At 35.1% G+C, this 22,454-nt stretch overlaps 1 protein-coding gene across 10 annotated transcripts in view; it reads left to right on the top strand.

The window, feature by feature from the left end:
• The window catches only part of SHROOM2 (shroom family member 2), a 217,735-nt gene extending 204,963 nt beyond the window's left edge, over window positions 1–12,772 (top strand). For 4 of the 10 annotated variants that reach the window (XM_074300032.1, XM_074300035.1, XM_074300039.1 and 1 more), the window contains 3 exons: window positions 1,645–1,828; window positions 7,164–7,436; window positions 9,821–12,772. In XM_074300032.1, the coding sequence (XP_074156133.1) occupies window positions 1,645–1,828; window positions 7,164–7,436; window positions 9,821–10,087 (724 nt within the window). In that variant the 3' untranslated portion in view covers window positions 10,088–12,772. The remainder of the gene's footprint in view (window positions 1–1,644; window positions 1,829–7,163; window positions 7,437–9,820) is intronic. The other 6 variants (XM_074300034.1, XM_074300030.1, XM_074300036.1 and 3 more) reach the window with 3 other exon arrangements.
• Window positions 12,773–22,454: the final 9,682 nt, after the last annotated feature.

Genomic DNA, 22,454 nt, shown 5'->3' with positions numbered 1-22,454 from the left:
TTTTCCTGATCAATAAAATCAGAATGATATAAAGACATATACAAATCTAGATTTTCTTTATTCCAAATAGACATAAAGAAATGATGGCAAATGTGAAGACACAATTTCAGAACTTTTGGGCTCCACTAATACATAAATATTAGAAATTTGAAATTATTTAATAATAACAAAATTCTCTCAGGGATTCTACAATGAATGATTTCCCTACAATCAAAGCTAATGGGGGGAGGGGAAGAGAGGGCAGGCATGGAAGTGGTGGGGGGATGTGGAGAGAGAGAGAGAGAGAGAGACACTATAATAAATAAATGTATTTTTCTTGCTTTCCAACCATGTTTTAGGTTATTAGCAGTTTTTATCCTAATATGTCCTAGAATCTCCTGTTCAGAGACTATTTTCATAGGGATGGATTAGTTCTGGAAGTGATATGTGGGTCAGGCCCAGTATAGATTAGATTCAGGAACCTAGGTCATCGCAGACTGTTCACATCCAATGTCTCTGAGTTCAAATCCAGACTCATACAGTTACTATCTGCATTAACTCTGGACAAAGCCTTTTACCTCAGTTTTTTCAACTGAAAAATGAAAGTGAGTATTATTTCATCAATGTTTATTGACTTTTTCATATGTATGTAATACACCGTGCTAGGCACTGTAGTGCCAAATTTTACAAACTGGTGAGAACAGGAGGCTGCTTGACCTACAAACCCATATTATCCATGGGTACCATTTGGTAAGGGAATCCAAAGCATGTCACTTTTTTTTTTCTGCCAGGGATGCTTATTTCCTATTTTTCATAGGACCTAGACTGCTTCGCTCTGTTAGCTTTTAGAAATTTAAAGCACTAAGTTTAAATGGGATTCTAAGAAAAAAATTTAAAAGATCTGCAGGTACATTTTAAATACACTAATTTTGTTTATCAATATGTCACCTTTCATTTATCAGGCTCATATGTTGAAAAAATTTTTAAATAACTTTGTTTTCATCAGTGTGAGTACTTAAGTGTTGTTCTACAGATGCAGCTCAGATGGTCCACGTCTTCTTATCTCTACTGATTCTTGTCTGTATTTTTCCATTAAATACTCCATACCAAATCAAATCGATGCTTTCAGGGCCTTCCCAAGTTATTGTTCAGTTCTGTCCCTGTAACCACCAACTTTTCTCAATTTCTTTCTAACTCCAATATTCATTAATTCTAAAAGAATTACCTTGTACTAGTAATTTAATTTTCTAGTTTTAAGTTTTCTCATGTAAAATGAGAGAGGTTGGACTAGATAATCAATTTCCTTCTTAACTGTTTGAGAATTTATTTAAACCTAAATTGTAATTAATTTATATAATCAGTTTCCTTCTAACTCTGAGAATTTATCTGAACCTAAATTATAATTAAAATACTACTTAAAATAGATGTTTTAGCTGTATGTTTGACTTATTTCTCTTTTGTCATATATATTTACAGGCTTTGATCACTGGTAGGTGTTTTTTGGGGGGAGGGGTGAGCCCTTTTTCCCTTCATCTCCAGACCCATTCATGTATCTTCCATAAAAGTACATTTACTATACTTGTTATCACCCAAGGGACATAATTGAGGGGAAACATCCATTGCACTGGTTGTTGGCTAATTAAAGTTTTGACTTTTTTAAATCAGAAAAGACGAACAGAGCGTGCCGTCTGCTATCTCCCTGACAACCAATTCCACTTACTACAGTACATCTGCACCGAAGGCTGAGCTTCTGATTAAAATGAAGGACATGCAGGAACAGCAGCAGCAACAACAGCAGATTGCAGAGGATTCTGAAGATGAGCTTGACCATGACCTGTCAGAGAAGAAGGTAGAAGGGACTGAGATTCTAAGTTGGAGGGGGAAAGGGAGGAGGAAATAATAATCACACGCAAAAATTTTTAACTCGAGGCCTGTGCTAAGTTTTTATTTGGCATCCTTGAAACTGAGGGCTCCTGACCAAGGTCCTGGACACAGCACCCTGTTTATTTGATACAGTCAACACAGTGGTATGATGTTCACCTTGTACATGGTACTTTGAAGTTTAAACTTTTAACTCTTTGTGGTTAGGCCACTTGAGGTGAACTTGGCTGTGCTGGCATTGGGCGTCGTGGCTGTGGGACTTCCCTAGCATTACGTAATGATGAAAACAGGTGCCAGATCGGTTTTATTGATTTCTTGACCTGGTGTGACTTCTGATTCTACCACAGTGTGGTTTCCCCCCGGCTCATTTCTTTTATCATCTATATTTAATGTTCATCAGAAATCTGGTTGCGCGACACCTGAGTTGAATAAATAGACTCTCTGTTACAGAATTATTTTTTTATAGAAAGCATAAAAATGAAAGAATGGCCCAAGACAAATCATTTCACAACTTCCAAACAGTCCTTCTTCGGTCATAACCCTTAACACTCAGTGTTATCACTCACACTTTAGTTTCCTTCACCATCTCCAAATTAGGAGACAAAAGGGGTGGGATAGTTTTAATTTCTAAAAATTATTTTCATTCCATTAGCATGGATTCATGAACATCTCTTATGTTTGTGTTAGATTCATTGTATACTTAGCACTGGGATTCAGATTTAAACACAATGTGAAATTTGTTAGAAAAGTGCTTGATGTCAAGAAACATTTGGTAAGCAGCTACTATGTGCCAGACATGGCACTGAAAATGGTTTTTCTTTTCAGGATTTCAGTTTGTGATTAGGGATTTAATTTCATTATTTTGTCAATCTTTCCGGAGTCCTTTTGGTGGGGAAAGGTACAATTTGATTTGTTTCCCTTACATACCAATAATTCATATTATTCTCTAGTTTTCTTATATGTATGATATGAATAAGTAGTTTTGTAATGCCTTCTTGAGGCAACTAGCACTAGAACTGAAGCTGACAAGATTCAAATCCAGTCTCAAATACTTACTAGCTACATTTCCCCAGGCAAGTCATTTAATCGTTTGTCTCCATTTCCTCAAGTGATGATAATACAATAATAGCACATACCTCCCTGAGTGATCATGAAGATAAAAATGAGATATCATAGTTGTAAAGTGGTTTGCAATCTTTAAAATGTTATATAAATGCTACATTATCATAATAAGTAACAATGGTGATGATGATGGTGATGGTAATGTGTTACTATATTATTCCTTAGGAGGAAAAAAAGTACATCTTGTTTTAAAAGCTTTCTAGAAACCTAGCCTCACTCTTCTGTTTATCATTTAGCTATTCGTTTATCCTTTTGCTTCACCTACTCATCCTTTTGCTAGTTTTTGAACGATTTCCCTTTCTTTTATCACAAAATATCTGCAGTTCAGTAGTAAATAGGTCATTAGAGGCTTTTCTCCAGACTATAGAGGAGTTCCTGTATAAACTTCTACTTTCACTCTTAATAAATGTTTTTGTAATTTTACTAAAAGAGACCCATTTCACATCACTTTAGTCAAGGCGATTGATGAAATATCCATTCTTCTCTGTTTTGAACATAAGACAGCTTATTTTGCCCAACCCCTAAGTGCCCTATTTAAATTTTTCTCATTTCTTGAACAGTCATACAATTATGTAATATCCTTACACAAAATGTGGGCCTGTAGTAAATGGAAATAAACATACTTCACCTGGGCTTATGTCAAACTCAGTAAAACTTAAGGTCCCTTTTTTGATCCTAAGAATTATTGTGCTTCTTCTTTCCCTTGAAAACAAAAACAAAAATAAAAACAAAAAGACTTATTTCATGACCTTCTTAATGGAATTTCTAAATTTTATTCTCCACAGAGAAAGAAATTCCATATTCTAACTAGTGAAAAGCTAAAACTATTTCTTTTATCAGGTTTTAGTCAACAGCTTTTGTCACTTCAAATCTATCATTAAATTCTAGGTTTAAGCTTATTATCTCAGGATTTTGAGTTGCAAGGAATCTTAAAAATTATCTAGTTTATAGGAATTAGATTAAAGCTGAAAGAGAAACCCTGAACCTTTTTTTTTTTTCCAAATGAGAAAACTGAGGCATTTTTAGCTTGGATTTGAATCAAATCCTCTGCCTCCTAGGTCCGTTGTTCTTTCTACTAAACTGAACTAGCTACCATTCAAGAAGCTTTCCCCTGGAATCTACTTGAAGTGTTGCTCTAAACTAAACTATGCTTTTCTCTCTTGATATATAGATAGCTCACCCAAACAATCCCCTGCTGAGTTACACTTGCTTAAAAAGGCTTGCCAATTCTTCCTATTAAATGCTCTTTTTCAGTTCTTCTGAATCCACAAACTTTCTGTGTCCTTTCTTTATCCTGTTACAACTTTATTTATCATTTTCTCTTTTCTTTATCTTCCCCCCTTTCCCTTATCTGCTATCTAAACCCTTTATGTTTTATCTTCTTTTAATGAAAACATTGGCATGTCTGTAAATCAATTACCTTTCAAATGCTCCAGTTCTAGCTTGACCATGGGGTTGTCTTGTTACCCTTTTTGGCAGTGTTTTTTAAAGCAGACCTGAGGATGCTGAAGAATTGTTTCCTACCAGTGGCCAAGCACATCAATATAAAATCACCAAAATGTGCTTCTATCTTTAAAGTGTTTTCCTCAGCATAGGAGTGAAATGGAAAAGAGGAACAGAAATGCTCCTTTTTTATCATATAGTTGTTATCTGAGTAATACTGTGCTTGGAAAAAAACAAAGTGCTATTCATTACCATGGAATTTTGAAATTGATTTAAAGCAAGCTACATTTTAAAAAAATAAAATAAAAGACAACTTCTAAACAGCAAATGCTAGATAAGAAATCAACATACATAAGGTTTGGATGGATCATAGTATGGGGGGAGGGGGTTCCCAAAGTACTGGAACTAATAAGAGAGAAATGTGTAAGCATCCTGAGCAAATAAGACTTGACCTGGTTAATCTAAAGTAATTTAGAAAGTCCCTGTGTATTTAGGAGCAAAAACTCTACAGATTAATCAGTCAGTAGGAATGTATATCCTATAAGACTGCTTACCATTTTAATCTCTTTGAGTATTTCAACATACTGATAAGCCAAAGACAAATTTAACCCAATTTAACCCAAAGAAGGGGTGCCTTTTAAGTTAAGATCTTTAGAGTCACTTTTTTTTTTTTTTTTTTTTTTTTTTTTTTTTTGTCTTCTTATTTGAGCCAAATGAAAACCTATATCTCAATTTTCTTGAAGAATTATTTATCTCCATCTTAGAAGCCATAGAGGATCAGGGGTGTTTAGTCAGCACTCATGTTACTTATTCCTTCTGATATGTTTCCCACAGACAGAAAAGAGGCTATTGCCTTTAATTACTTCTTCCTATATTAATTATTAGTTTAGAGGGACACTTTAGTTTTTAGTTTAGTTCAACTTCACAGACATGGTTTATAAAGTCATGACACCTTGCTGAAATTCAGTTTGTTCTTAGCTTAACTGATTTAAAAATTCCAATGTTGAATAAAATGTTGGGGCTTTTTATATATGAGTTGGTTTCTAAACTCAACGAATTTTGAGATTCAGGTCTTTTTTGCCTTGGCTTGATTTGTATTTGGCTTTTTATTTAGCTCAAAAGCCACATCTGTTTTCAGTCAACATTTCTTATATGTTTATGTAATGTGCTAGAGTCCCCCAGCACTCAGAGACCCAGAATGTGGTTATAGGGGGACCATGGTCTTTTCTGATTTTCAGGTTTAAGCTGTGGGGGTGACTCACCAAGTGACTTTGAATTTCGTGATTATCTCCATGGTGCTACTTATCTCCTTCCATCTATGAAATAGGAATGGTCAACTTACTGGTATTATTTTTGCCTGAGGCACCTTTTCCAAGTGACCTACATTGTACGTGTCTTAGACTAGGTACACTAGGAGTGAGTGTTCACAGGTGGAAAACATTTTAGTCATCAGACATAGAACTGAAAGTGCTCAAAAGAATTAACATTTTATCATGTCTTGCTGTATCAGCTTGCAATAAGTTTAATCATGTTACTTCAGTATAAGGAGGTTTGTGGGTTTTTTTTTTTCTTTCATCACGGTTTTGCATCTAAGATTCAATATGGAAAAAAAACATCTTAAATATTATTTTAAAATTGAATGGTAGAAGTGATTTCACTACTTTTCTCTATGTTTGCTAGAAACTTTCATAATGGGATAAATATTTCAATGGATAGTATGGTTTCATTGATGTGGGTACTTCTTCCAGTTGTCTTATTCCATGTTATCATACTTTATATTTGTCTTCCATAAATCTGCCACAAGAGATCCACCCATGAAATAAAGAAAAACAATAGAGTTACTAGATGTAAATAAGTTTTATTTATGTTATGTTCATTTGGAAGTCTCAAAAAAGTGCTCAATAAAAATAGTTCATGAGGTCTCTATAATCTTGTTAAAGAAATTAAAATAATATTAGCTAATGTCTTTATGGCATCTAAAGACTTACAAAGTATTTTCCATTTATGATCTTATTTAACCCTCACAATAAACTCACCAAGCAGGTTTATATAGTTATGATTATCCTCATGAAGAAGCAAATATTAGAAATATTAAGCAAATTGTTCTTGGTCACAAAGCTAAGTTTCAGAAGTAAGATTCAAAACTGGGTCTTTACTGACTCTAAGAATAGCATTTTTTCTACTATACATATTGTCACTAATTAAAAGTAGGTGCTACTATACAGATAGTACTGATAGACTTTTCATAATCATAAAAGAGTATTGACCCAACTAGAATAGATCATATGGTAGCCAGGTAGTATAAGAGATGAATCTCTGAACTTGGTGTCAGGAAGATAAGATTTCAGTTCCTAACAATAAATATGTAATCCTGGCAAGTCACAACTTTTCCTAGCCCCCATTTTTTTCATCTGTAAAATGGGACTAATAATGTCACATATGTCACAGAGGTCTTGCAAGAATCAAATGAAATACCACTTGTAAAGTAAAATAAAAATAGGTAATTTAGTAGTAGTAAATGGTACCAAGTGTATAGTAGTAGTGGTGGTGGTAATAAAAATTTAACCATAATTCTGTTTTTGTTTTTGTGTTGTTTTTTTTAATATGATGCAAGGTAAACTTTAGCCATTCATAGATTCTGCTTTGTTTTGAATTAATGAAGCTTTGCAACAGCAGTTAATGTTTTCATTTTCTTAGCAGATGTTAAATATGTTTTGTGCATTCTTGCTCCTCCACAGCAGGAGCTCATTGACAGCATCAGCCGAAAACTGAAGGTGCTACGGGAAGCCCGTGAGACTCTCCTGGAGGACATTCAGAACAACAATGCTCTAGGGGATGAGGTGGAAGCCATCGTGAAAGACGTGTGCAAACCAAATGAATTTGACAAGTTCAGGATGTTCATTGGAGACCTGGATAAAGTGGTGAACCTCCTTTTGTCCCTTTCCGGAAGACTAGCCCGGGTGGAAAATGCCCTAAATAACTTGGATGAAAATACATCACCTGAGGAACAGGTAATTATTTACACACACACACACACACACACACACACACACACACACACACACACACACGCCCATCTTCCCCCAAAGCCTCTATCCTGATATCTTTTCTCATGGCCTAGAGTTGCCCCTGGGTCCTTACAATAATTGTTTATTCCAACAAAGGTCTTATCTAGTTTTAAAAAGTTTGAACATTGGACCATCTGAGAACCAATCTGGCTACATTCAAAAAGTTTCACTAACAGTTGTTCTACCAAGAGATGATGGGTGTTTTGGGTACATTTTTTGGCATGTCTAGATTTGTTTTTGGTTTTTGTGGGTGGAGATTTTGGTTGTGGCAATCAAGGTAACATTTACCAAGGCATGAAGGGGTTTCATATTGGTGAAGAAAGATATACATCCAGGTCTTTAGAAATATTAAAGTAACAATAATAATTCAGATTCACACAAATTTTAATTTATGTAAATGCATGGCATTGGTGAAGGAAATAACATGCATCTAGAGCTTTAGAAATATTGAAATAATAATAGCTCAATAAATTAGAGAACATTACATTAGAGAAGAAAACATCCACTTAGAAATATTGAAGTAATAATAATAGATTGAATTTATGTAAATATTAAAAAATTTGTAAAAAGTATTGTATCACAGTATTCATAGGAATCAGATGGCATAAGTATTAACTATAAGCATTTTGCAGATACTCAAGTGATACTCCCATGGCCATATAGCTACTTATTATCAAAGATGGAACTGACTCTCATGTCCAGTAGTCTTTGCAGATGAAAAAAAATATAGTGAGGAGAATAGGTTTTGTTTTTAAGGGTATTGCATACTTTCTTCAGAACATCATGAAGTGTGTGTGTGTGTGTGTGTGTGTGTGTGTGTGTGTGTGTGTGTGTGTGTAAGACCATGGAATCATTGGATTTAAAATTATCCAGCAGTTGTCGATAACATTTTCATTAAGCCTCTACTATATATATATAGATATAGATATAGATATAGATATAGATATAGATATAGATATACACACACACACACACACACCTGGCATTGTTCGAGGCCCTTGGGGGAATACAGCTACAAAAATGAAATAGACTTTTCCCTCAAGGAGCTCATGTATTATCTGAGAATATGTGTGTACACACCCATGTACACACCATATCAAGGGATTTTTCTTTTGGAGGGGGAAATAAAGCACCAGTACTTAAGGGAAATTGGGAAAGACTCATGTGGCAATTGACATTTGGACTAAACTTAAATAGGGAAAAAAGTAGGCATTTTAGGAGGTGAAGGTGAAAAAGGAGTACATTCCAGGAATGTAATATAAAATCAGTGCAAAGACTTAGAGAAAGAAGTATTATTTGTGAGCACCTACAGGAAGTCCAGTTTATCTAAGCCATAGAAAGTATGAAGTAGAGCCATATTTAATTATGGTCTAAAAATTGAAGATAACTTTATTTAGAAAAATAACAATGTCTTTTCTGTCAGTTCAGTTGATTTAATTTTAATTTTTATATTTAATTTAATTTTTAGAATCTCTATCCCTTCCTAGTCTAATTCATTCCTTCAATAAATTAAACACTTATTGAGAATATAAGAAAGTATAGACTATTGCTTACATGGAGTTTATTATTTGGTTTGAAATTCAAGATGCAGATATGTTAAAAAAAAAATAACTAGTATGTTAAAAACATAATAGAGCTCTTTTGAGGAATACATTGACTTACAAAACCATGTGTTCCAAATTTTCCCCTCTTTTCCCCCACCTCTTCCTCTAGATAGCAAGTAATCCAAAATATGTTAAACTATATGTTAAATCCAATATATGTATACATTTTTATACAATAATCTAGCTGCACAAGAAAAATTCAGTCAAAAAAGGAAGAAAATGAGAAAGAAAACAAAATGCAAGTAAACAACAAAAAGAGTGAAAATTCTATGTTTTGATCCACACTCAGTTCTCACAGATTTCTTTCTGGGTGTAAATGGCTCTCTTCATCACAAGATCATCAGAATTGGCCTCAATGATCTCATTGTTGGAAAGAGCCAAGTCCATCAGTATATTCTAACTTTGTGATCCTATACAAGTCACTTTTTAAGATGATAGGTTTCAGAAACAGCAACCATTCTTTCCTTTCAAACCTATTAAAACAAATTGTTTGCTGTCATTGGTAGAAGGAATTTCCTGATCTAGGGAATTCCCTAAAATAATGAAATTTCTCATCCAGTTCCTACAGTAGCAAGCAGAAGTCAAAAGTGGAGGAAGGAAGATGGGGGAAAAAAGAGACAATGTCTTATATGTGGCCAAAGGAATTCTCTTCCCTGCTTTGCTGTCCCATGCCTTACTCATCTCGAGACTTACTCCCTAAATTCATGGTTTCTCTGTCTCTAGCGAACGCTCCTTGAGAAGCAAAAACTGCTCACACGCCAGCACGAGGACGCGAAGGAGCTCAAGGAGAACCTGGACCGCCGGGAGCGCATCGTCTTTGACATTCTGGCCAGCTACCTGAGTGGGGAAAGCCTGGCCGACTACGAGCACTTCGTGAAGATGAAGTCAGCCCTCATCATTGAGCAACGAGAACTAGAAGATAAAATCAAGCTGGGCGAGGAGCAACTGAAGTGTTTGACTGAAAGCCTCCCCCCAGAACGGGCCAAGTAAGCGGAGAAGAGCCCTGGTTAGAGGACCGGAATGGGAATTTTCCGGCCCACGTTCTGAGTGTGCAAAGTGGGGAGGGGAAGAGAACCCAGTTTGTATTTATGCCTGTGCAAAGAGTCCTAAAAAAAAAAAAAAAATAGCAAAATTGCTATTTTACAAGAGCAATAACTTCCTTGTTTGTTTTGTTTGAATGATGTATTTAAATTTTTTTAGTTCCTTCTCATTGATGAGCTCATTTGCTCATCTTAACCTTCCATCTTTTGAAATGACTGCAAATGAAAGTAGAGAATTGTAAGCTCCAAATTTGGTGTGTTGTGAAGTCTGTTCCAGTAGTGCATGCAGATAATTTTTTAATGAAATAGCTACTGTTTTTTCCTGTCTTCAGATGCTGTACGGATTATTGAGGAACCCAGTTTAAATGAGTATGTGGACAGCGTGCAGCCTTAGCAAGGAAATGAGACATCAGGGGAAAGAAAACTATGGCGCAAATCTTCAGTAATTCATCCAGAGAGCAGGGCTGCATTTTCATATCTGTTCCATGTCATTTACCTTTATAAGCTTTAATTTATCATATCATATAATGATGTTATCTGGTCCTAGCAGATGATAATTTATTAACACTTTGGAAAGGTGAATGATTTGTTAATGGTTTAGAACCAGTTGTGAAATTGATTACCTAAATTGTTGGCTCAGATATTCTCAAAGTGAAGTACCACTTAAGGAAACAGTGTGCATGCCTTCCTTTCTCCCTTCCCTCTCCCCCTTTTCTCCTGTCTTATCCCCAAACAATCAAATGATGTTCCCTTGCAGATTAAGTCATTATTTTTTAAAATATCTCCAGCAGTAGCATGGCCATTAGGATTAAGGAGTTGATGTTTTACCAGAACATCTTAATATAATCATATTTTCTTTTCCCCTATACCACAGTCTTGTGTGCGGTCTCTAAAGTAACGGCACTCAGTACTGCTTTACTTCTTTTGATATGTTTCAGCTGTCACCAAAGCTTTTTGGGCACATTTCATTCCGTTGTTTGTCTCACTCTACTTTTTACGACCATCTGAAATGTATCTCTTCATAACTGTTTTCTAAAAGTTTGTATCCATTTTTTATTCATTGAAAAACAAAATTCCAGCATAAGAAAAGGCTGTTGTCATTTGTTTCCAGCCTCATTATTTTCACAGAAGATAATTTTAAAAATAATGTGCTTCCACAGAAATCATTTTCTAATTCAATGCACATTTCAGGGCAAGAGGAAACCTTGGACAACTTCACATTTTAGATCATAGTGAGAACAATTGTTAAGGAATTATTTTAATACTTTTTAATTGTTCTATTTCTACAGAATGTTTTCCAAATTAGTTAGGTTAGCTTTCCTTTTAGTATCCATCAGAAGAATTGTACTTATACCTAGACACCCAAACTTTTAAAAAAAATAGTGACAGAACACTAAATTAGCTGATAAGGAAATCAATTCTTAAATACCATACAACTTCAATGTCTATACTTCTGTCTTTTGTCAGTTTTAATGTGTAACTTCCCACACAACGAAGTTACTAATTAGAAGATTTTTTTTAATAGTGTCAGAGGAAAGTATGTATACACATATGTACTTACAGAGATACATATAAGCTGAAATACTTGCATACATATGGGCTTGCAGTCTAAAGCATTGGAGGAATCTTCCCATATGAGTACATACATAGGTGTATCTGTGTATAAGCCAGTCTTTTTTACCCTTACATAGATCATTTTCAAAGTTCTTATTCCTATTAAGTTAAACTACCCCCTCTCTCCCAGCCCTTCAGTTTGAAGCCCTTATACTTCTAATGAAGTAATCTCCCTCCTGCTCAGAAGTCATTTGCTGCTATAACAAATAATGTCAGGGCAAATGATATGCTTTGACCTTGATTGCCACCTTTTCCACTGTAGCTAAGCTAACATAAAGAATTTCAGTGTGCTTTTTTGGGGGGGAGGAAAAAAAAAAAAATATATATATATATATAGACAAAGAAAGATAGGATGTTTTTTTTCCCTTTTATCCGTAATTCCCTATCCCATTGCCTGTCCCCAACCCTTAAAGGAAATTCAGTGTATTGAGCATGTTGCTGATTTTGTTGCTAAAAGATCCATGATTTTAGCAGTCTGCGTACTCCCTTCGGCGATGCAGAGTATAGTACAATATTGTGATTGTTTTGATGATAAATGTATGTGTAATGTGAATAATATAATTTGTGTCTGTATCTAATTCTTTGATTTAGGCGTTTCTCTCACACATAGCAATACAGAGTGCTCACTTGTCTGTTTGACAAAACACCATCTTTGTTCATCACTGCCCCACCCCGTTCCCTGTTTTACCTCGTAAATATTTGGTTAGAAGGGACCCAAAGATTCTTGTGTCTCCATGTATATAAGTTTGTAAATAGCTATTATTATTGCTTAAGAAAAATCTGGTGCTAATGTTTTGCCTCTGGCATTTCTTAGGTGATGGCTAATTCTTCACCTTATACTATAGCTCCATTGTAGACTTCATTGTATAGTGAAATTTCCGTCCTGGTTACTGGCTGCAGCTTGGATTCTGCAGCCTTTGGTGGAAAACTGTGTACAGATTTCATGCTTGACACAACATTTACCTATTGGCAAATTACACTGCTTGACTTAAAGGAAATAAATAGTGTCTATTTCAATGTATCCCATGCTTGTCAGTAATTTATTCCTAATAGATCTAGGACTCTGTTGGTCTGAGGGACTTCTTTACATCTTAGTAAATGGTTTTATCAATGGTTAAAGACAACCTTTCTGTGCTAAATAGTGAACATAATGAACCGTGCTTCTCTTATTATAAATATAACAATTTATTGATAAGAATAGACTCAAACTTTTTAGTTTGGTAGGAACTGACAGCATCAGTACTCTACTGTCAGAGATTTTTTAAACCCAGAGCTATCTCCCCATCACAGTGAAGAAATAGATTACCTAAGCAGAACTACAGAGCTGGACCTCAGGGGCCTCCTGGTTTTACACACAAGGAGACCGTGAAGGTTAGAATTTAAACCCAAGATCGCTGATACTAGGAACTTTTGATTTATCAACTTCAAATTTGAAAACCTAAGTGTTTTTATATCCTGGTTTCTGCATTTATAGATAACTTAAAAATAAAAAAAAATGTCAATTGACTCAAGTTCAACTAATCTGCACTCAGGAAAAATTCAAAGTTCTACTCAAGATTTATGTGTACTTCATTCAACTATAGGCCCAAAGAGGATGTCATCCTTGAGTCCAAAACTAAATAAAGAGAATGGAATTGTCTTTAAGAAAATTGGGAAGCCTTCTGATATACAAGCAGACTGAGTTATAAAGTTCTTATTAGCCCATAGTCTCAGCATAATATTGCCCATTTTAGCCTGGCATTTGTTAAAATGCCATGGAAGGTATGGAGGGAGGTAGGGGGATGTTCTGGGGGAAGCATTTTCCAAAAGAATTTTACACTTACACTCACAGATATATATCTTCATAGTCTTTTATGTCTTTAATATGTAGTCTTTTATAAGCCTCAGGTGGGGGGGGGGAAAAAGTCTTTATATGTCATAGATATAGTGTTTCATTAGGCTGGTGGTTTTTTTTTTTTGTTTGTTTGTTTGTTTGTTTTTTTGGTTTTTTTTTTTTTTTTTTTTTTTTTTTTTTTTTCGGAGTCTGGGGTTAAGTGACTTGCCCAGGGTCACACAGCTAGGAAGTGTTAAGTGTCTGAGATGAGATTTGAACCCGGTTCCTCCTGGTGCTCTATCCACTGCGCCACCTAGCTGCCCCTTTGCTTTTTGTGTGTGTGTGTGTGTGTGTATCAGAGACTTAACACAATTCCTACTGTCTCTGCCTGCTTGTTTTCCCATTAACCAGGGGAATGGTCAACATCAGGTGTAGAAGGGCAAAAGAATCTGGAAGAAGGGATGGAGAGAGGGAGGAAAGAAAGGAAGGAGAAAGGGGAAAAGAAAGAAGGAAAGTCTCTCTAGTACTTTAAAAGTATTATCTCATTTGATACTCACAGGAGCCCTGGAAGGTAACCTCACACTGCCATTCTCTGCCATCTCTTGCCTACCCTTCGCCTCCATTTTTCAGTTGTGAGACAAACACAAGGTCCATAGACCAAATTTGATCCTTCTGACACCAAGTCCACAGTTCTACCCACTCTTCCATCTAACTGCCTCAATGATAACAATAATTAACACTAGTTTATCATTTCCAGATGTGAAAAACACTTTATAAATATTATCTCATTTTATCTTCCCAATAACTGTTGGAAATAGTTGCTACTATTATCCCCATTTTATAGATCAGGAAGAAACTGAGACAGACAGCAAGTAAGTGAGTTAAGTAAAATTATTCAGAGCCATAGAGCTACCCGAGACCAAATTTGAGTTCGGGGCTTTTCAATTCCAAGTCCAAAGATCTGTCCAAAGCTACAAACACTAATTAATAATATAATAAAGTAGCATGGTTCTTCACTTCTCAGTTCTTAAATGAAGCAACCCAATAATTGGGGTATATAAAAGAAGGCACTATTTCAGTTCAATTTTTTCAATCATGTCCAACCCTTCATGATCCGTTATGGGATTTTCTTAGCAAAGATACTGGAATGTTTGCCATTTCCATCTCCAGCTTATTTTGCAGATGAGAAAATTGAGGTACACAGGATTAAGTGACTTACCTAGAGTCACACAGGCCAGTATCTCAGACCACATTTGATCTTGGCCTGGCACTCCAGTCACTTCCCTGCCCAGATGCTTCTAAAGCACTGATGCAGTGCAATTGCCTTTTTTAGTTATCTTGTTTCTATCTACAGTTATTCTGGCTGAAAAATTCAAAAGTGGCAGATAATACAGAGTATATAGTAGGTAGAAGAAAGGAAACAAGCATTTATTAAGTGCCTATTAATGGCAAGCATTGTGCCAAACACTTTGCAAATATCTCCTTTGATTTTAAAATAATTCAGCGAGGTAAGTACTATCATCCCCATTTGAAAGTGGAGGGAACTGAGACAGACAGGTTGAAATGTCCGAGGTCATATGATTAAAAATGTTTAAAGTAGGATTTAAATGCAGGTTTTCCTGACTGGAGACCCAGTGCTCTGTCCTCTATATTCTGTTTTTGCCACTAGATAGACAGCTGGCTATGGATACAGAAAGAGCTAGGTTAAAAATCTGCCTCTGACACATACAAGCTGTGTGACCCTATACAAATTACTTTAACCTTTATAAAAGGTCCCCGGAATGTTTACCCACTCATTCCTCTTCTTGGTTTTCCTTGTTTCTTTCAAGGCTCAACTCAAATCCTGCATGAGATTTTTCTGAGTTTTTCTCACCTTCTATCCTGTATGGATATGTATATGGAGTTTTATATATGTGTGTGTGTGTGTGTGTGTAGTAAAATTGCATATTAGAATTTAAACTTCCTGAGGTCTGTTTTTGCCCTCTTTTTTTAGTATCTCTAACATTTAGCTCAGTGTTTAGAATATAATAAGTGCTTAATAAATGTGTTGACCTGTGTTGATTCAGGGTTAAACATTGAAATCACTCAATGTCCTAAGCAATTCTCAAAGATATTAAATTGAAGAGTAGTTGCTTATCTTAATTAGGGACCCAGCTTCTCCACCCTATGAAATCACAGATTAGGTTAAGAACAAAAGTTTTGGTAGGGCAGTTAGATGGTGAAATGATAGAGTACTGGCCCTAGGATCAGGAGGACCTGAGTTCAAATGTGGCCTCAGATACTTGACACTAGTTGTGTGACCCTGAGAAAGTCACTTAACCCCAACCTCACAAAAAAAGAAAAAATTCTAATATAAGAAAAAAGCAAAGGAGGCCCTCGGCACATTAGGTTGGTGGACCCCACTGTTGATCCACTGTGATGACATGAGCAAATACAGGCTGATAGATGGGTCACAGGCTGCATCTTTGGAGGAACCTGTAGAATCAATGAGAAAACATCATTTTGAGAAATGCAAATATGTTTTTAACAATCCTAAAGTGTGACATGTGGGAATTTATGTCTAGAAAGATTTTAGGCATCCTAAGAATGAATGCCAAGAAAGCAAATTCCATGATTAGATATTGGATCATTTATGTTATACTTGTTCATTAGGAGTTTTGGATAAAATAGAGAAGAACCACTTCTAAAGAAACATATAGGACAATGCTTAACTTTAATAGCCTCAAGCAAACAGGAAATGATTTTACATATAGCTGCAACATTTCCTTAAGAAGCTATCTTCAAGTGTATTCCTTTTTTCTCCAGGGTCCACTTCATCTTTTGAAGGTAATATAATTATTGGTTTCCTTAACTGGATAGCTTTTGAGCTGACCCGAGCTCTGCCAATATGTAAACAGAGGTACAAGGCCTAAGGACCATCATTGAGAATTAGTCATCAAATAATTTTCAAGAGTAATCATCTTTATTTGATCCTTTAGACAAAAAGACAACTCTGAATTGTCTGAGGTGATTGTGAAATTTTCAGTATTATAGCTGGCTAATTATCTACTTTTAAGAAGGAAGAACTATCTGTTCCACTTTGACCATGTTTTCTGAACCAAAAATGGTGACGGTTTGGGAAGGATCCTACATTTTAATATTTTATTTTTTAAGTACTCTTGGATTTTTTGGAACCTGAAGAAACTTAGATGTTATCTGGTCCAACCCCTCTCATTTTTTCTATACATGAGGTATTTTGTGGCCCAAAGAAGGGTGACAAAGTCCCAGAAGTCACACCACTTGGTTGCTTGACCCTAGACCAGGACTATGGTCACCTTGGCCCTTCCTACCTCACCAAGTTGATTTCCTTTTCTTGAAATTGGGACTTTGTCAACAATCCAGGATTCAGAGTTGGTAGTTAGATTTGTAGGCAAGATCCTACATATACTTCCTCCAATACTTCAAGAATCCATTATTACAGTTTACACAGAAAGAAATTTTTAAAAAAGTAATTCTAAAAAAAACAAAACAAAACAAACAACAACAACAAAAAAAAAACAGACTGAATTTTTGCTTCAACAATAAAAAAGACATGAATAGACTATTTATAAACTTTCATATTGTTAAATCTCCTTTCTATGATCTCTTTATCCCATATTTGCCCAGACAGACCCTAGAGAGCAGAAGATTGGGTCTGGTTGCCCATGCTCACTAGCAGGAACTCTTGGGGCCACTAAAGAGATATGGGTAAGTTTGCCAGATGGGCAGAAGTGCCTAACATAATGGCTGGAAATATTCTCTTCGGAGCTAATGGACACAGACACTAGTATGTCAAAACTACCCCTACCCTTCTTTCTCCCAAAAAAGGATTGGTTGAGAATCAAAGGCTTCTCAGGCAGTCTCACAAGGGCCCTCTCTCCCATATGCTTAATATTTATGCTTTTCTCCCAATCTAGGATTTCCATGTAGAAGACCACTACCTCTTCAGTTTCCAAGAATACCCTTCAGGGATTAGGTGTATTTTTTGAACATGGCTATCTCCAACTCAACCATATCTGTAACAATTCATTCTCTTTCTCCCCACCCCAAACTGCCCTTCTTCCAGCCTTCCTTTGTTCTTGTCAACCTTTCTTCAGTATTCCAGATCTAGTAATCTTGCATTGTCTTTGACTCCTTTTTCCTTCATCCCACATATTGACTAATTGGTCATCTATCCATCCATCCCACGCACAGCTGCCAAAGTGATTTTCCTAAAGCATAGTCTGAACATGTCTATATAAACTCTGACCAATTTTTATTTCTTCAAAAACAAAATCTAAACTCCCATTTGGCTTTTTAAAGTTCTTTTCAACTTAGGTCCAATGTACTTTTTCAGCCTTATTGTACATTCCCCTTCTTCCAGCCAAAATAGACCTTTTTTTGAAAGCTTTTTATTTTCAAAACATATGCATAAATAATTTTTCAACATTGACCCTTGCATAGCCTTTTCTTACAAATTTTCAAAATAGACTTTTTATTGAGGGTGAGGTTATAGAGGTTGGGGAAAAGGGGTGTACTAGGGTACTGAGAATTACACTGCACAAAACATAGAGACACACTACTCTACTATGTCTAGAAATACTAGCTTCTAGACTTAGTCTACTCTATCCAGAAATTCACAGAGGGATTCCAGGAATCTTGCAAAATCTAAAACAGACAATAAAACAGGTGGAGGTGTCCAAATAAGGACACAGAAATAAAAAAAAATTTGTCCTGACCTGACAAACAATAAATACTTGACATAAATGAAATGAGATTCACAATGAAAAAACAAGGAAGAAAATAATAGTAAGGAAAATTGTACCTTAGAACAGATGATGGAAAAAGCTCATTCTAAAACTAAATGAGGGGAGTGGAGCCAAAATAATGGAGTAAAATAAGCCTCTAAATGAATTCTGCAATGATAGAAATTACAGAAAGACTAAGTAAAACATTTTCCCAGCCCAAGATAACTTAGAAAGACTACCATAAAGGTCTGTCTTTTGGATAAAAAGGGAGTGCAGCCCAGTGCAGGAGGTCTCTGGCCAAGCCAGCAAGAGGATCTTAGCCACAGCACAGATCAGCAACTGAGGTCCCATGTCCTGGTCCAGCAGGCCAGCTGCACAGGCTGGCTTTGAGGCCCCCAACCCCATCATAGCAGGCAAACTGCCAACCCCCAAACCTCAAGTACAACAGCTTGATCAACCTGGGCCACCCCAGTACAGTAGGCAAACTGCCAGCTCACTGCCTAAAGCCAGTTACTAGGCCCCTGGTCCCTAGTGCAAGAAGCTTGGGGACAGTGCTTCCTGTACTCTAGGAATGGAGCTCAACTTCAAAAGTCATAAAATAGGCTAGAAAATGAGCAAAAAAAACAAAAAAGAGCCTTAGAAAACTACTATGGTTATAGGAGAGATCAAAACAAACTCAGAAAAGAATATATGTCCAAAACAAAAAACAAAAACATACAAAACCTCAAAAAGGAATATGAATTGATCTCAAATCCCAAAAGCCCTTTTAGAAAAGCTCAAAAAGGATTTAAAAAATCAAGAGAAGTAGAAGGAAAATTTAAAGAAATTAGAACAATACAAGAGAATCATGAAAAAGTCAACTGTCTGGAAAGAAAACAATTCCTTAAAAAAAATAGAATTGGCCAAATGGGAAAGAAGGTATAGAACTCTACTGAAGAAAACAACTCCTTAAAAAGTAAAATTGGTCAAATGGAAGGAGAGATAAAGCCAACTGAAAAAAAAAAGGCCTTAAAAATGCAAAATGAACAACTGACTATATTAAATTAAAAAGTTTTTGCACAAACCCAATACAGCTAAGATTAAAAAGGAAGCATGAAGCTGGGAGAAAATTTTTACAGCTAGTGTTTCTGATAAAAGCCTCATTTCTAAAATATATAAAGAACTGTGTCAGATTTATAAGAATATAAGTCATTCCCCAATTGATAAATGGTCAAAGGATATGAACAGAACAACCCTAAATGCTCTTAAATCATTATTGATTAGAGAAATACAGATTAAAACAACTCTAAGGTACCACTTCACACCTCTTGGATTGGCTAAAACAACAGGAAAAGATAATGATAAATGTTGAGAGGGATGTGGGAAAACTGGGGCAACAATGCATTATTGGTGAAGTTATGAATGAAATGTTCCAATGTTGAGAGCAATTTGGAACTATACCCAAAGGACTATAAAATTGTGCATACCCTTTGATCCAGTATTATCATTACTGGGTCTGTATCCCAAAGAAATTGTAAAGGAGGAAAAAGGACCCACATGTACAAAAATGTTTGTAGCAGCTCTTTTTTTAGTGTCAAAAAAATTGGAAAGTGAGTAGATGCCCATCAATTGGGGAATAGCTGATTAAGTTATGGTATGTGAAAGTAAAAGAATATTATTGTTCCATAAAAATGATGTATAAGCTAATTTTAGAAAAGCTTGGAAAAATTTATATGAACTGATGCTGAGAGAAACAAGCAGAACCAGGAATACATTGTATACAATAATAGCAAAATTGTGCAGTGATTAACTATGACAAACTTGGTTCTTCTAAGGGGTTCAGTGATCCAAGGCAATCCCAATAAACTTTGGATGGAAATAATGGTTGAAAATAATGATTGTGTAGGGAGAAAAGGGAGGAGAATCAGAATGGAGTAAATTAGATCACATGAAGAGGCACAAAAATATTAATATAGAGGGAAAGAAGGGAGAAGCGTGAGCATTGTTTGAACTTTATTCTCCTAGGATTTGACTCAAAGAGGGAATATCTTGGCTGAGTATCAAAATCTATCTTACTCTCTAGGGAAGTAGGAAGAAAAGGGGAAAAGAAAAAGAAAGGAAGGCAGATTGAGGGAGTCTATGGTCAGAAGCAAATCACTGATGAGGAGGAACAGAATGAAAGGAGAGAGAAAGGAAAAAGATATAAAGGGGGGAAAAAGGATGGAAGGAAATACACAATAATCATAACTATGAATGAGAATGGTATAAACTCATCCATAAAATGGAAATGGGTAGCAAAGTGAATTAAAAACCAAAATCCTACAATATATTGTTTACAATAAACACATTTGAAGCAGAGATACACACAGAGTAAAGGAAAAAGGTAGAATCCTAGAGCAGAATATATTATGCGTCAGCTGAAGTAAAACAAAAACAGGTAATGATCATGATCTCAAACAAAAACAAAAAGAGACAAGGAAGGAAACCACATCTTGTTAAAAAATACTATAGACAATGAAATAATATTAGTACTAAACATTATGCAACAGAAATCATGATTATCTCAATGGATACAAAATAAGTTTTTGACAAAATACACTACCATTCCTATTTTATATGTATATACAAACACTAGAGAGCATAGGAATAAATGGAGTTTTCCTTAAAATAACAAGTGGTATTTATCTAAAACCAACATGTTCGAGGTGAAACAAGGATGCCCATTATCACCACTATTTTTCATCAATGCTCTAGAAATGTTAACTACAGCAATAAAAGAAAAAAAAAAAATGGAAGGAATTAGAATAGGCAACAATGAAACAAAACTAAAACTCTACAGATGATTTGATGGTATATTTAGAAAAATCTACTAAAAAACTACTTTAAATAATTATCAGCTTTAGCAAAGTTGCAAGATATGAAATAGAGCCACATATATCAGCAGCATTTCTATATATAATCAACAAAGCAGCAGGAGATAGGGAAAATTTCATTTAAAATAACTATAGACTATGTAAATTACTTGGGAGTCTACCTGTCAAGACAGACTATGAATTATATGAACATAATTATAAAACACTTTCCACACAAAGTCAGATCTACAGAACTGGAAAAATATCAATTGCTCATGAATTAGCCAAGCTAATATAATAAAATGACAATTCTTCCTAAATTAATTTACTTATCCAGTGCCATATTGATCAAACTACCAAAAAATAATTTTGTGGAGCTAGAGAAAATAACAAAATTCACCTGGAATGTTCAACAAAAGGTCAAGAATATCGAGGAAATTAATGAAAAAAATGCAAATGAATGTGGCCTAACCATACTAGATTTAAAACTATATTATAATGTGGCAAAATATCAAAACCTTTTGGTATACCCATTAATTAGTGGGTAGATTAGGTACACAAGACACAGTAGTGATAGAGCAATTTATGATTTGGAAAAAAAAAAACCCAAAGACTTCAGCTTCTGGGATAAGAATTTACTATTTGAGAAAAGACAGCTGGGGAAAATAGAAAATTGGATGGCAGAAACTAGGTATATACCAACATTTCATACTATATACCAAAATAAGGTCAAAATATGTATATGACTTTGATGTAACAATTTTATAAGCAAGTTAAGAGAGCAAAGAATAGATTACTTGTCAGATTTTTGGAGAAGGGGAAAATTTATGACCAGACAAAAAATAGAGAGCATATTATTAAATGCAAAATGGATAATTTTGGTTATACTAAATTTTAAAACTGCACAAACAAAACCAATGCAATCAAGATTAGAAGGAAAGCAGAAAACTGGAAAACATTTCTCAGTTATATAGAGAACTGAGCCAAATTTATAAGAATATAAATCACTCCCCAAATGTGAAGTGGTCAAATGATATGAATAAGTAGTTTTCAGGTAAAGAAATTAAAATTATTTATAGTCATACAAATAAATGCTCTAAATCACTGTTGATTAGGGTATTGCAAATTAAAAGAACTCTAAAGTATCATTTCATATCTATCAGATTGGCTTATATAACAAAAGTGTGATGACCACGTTAGCACCTTAGAATCAGGTATAAGAGTATCAGATATTAGAGTCTTAGGATAAGCAAAAATCTTTATTCTTGGTCTTTAGCAGTAGAAGTGAAGGGGATGGACAGGTAGGATCTCTGC

This window comes from Sminthopsis crassicaudata, chromosome 3, assembly GCF_048593235.1.
Source record: "Sminthopsis crassicaudata isolate SCR6 chromosome 3, ASM4859323v1, whole genome shotgun sequence".
NCBI lineage: Eukaryota > Metazoa > Chordata > Mammalia > Dasyuromorphia > Dasyuridae > Sminthopsis > Sminthopsis crassicaudata.
The sequence above is the reverse complement of the archived record's forward strand: the minus strand, read 5'-3'. Positions and strand labels throughout refer to the sequence as shown.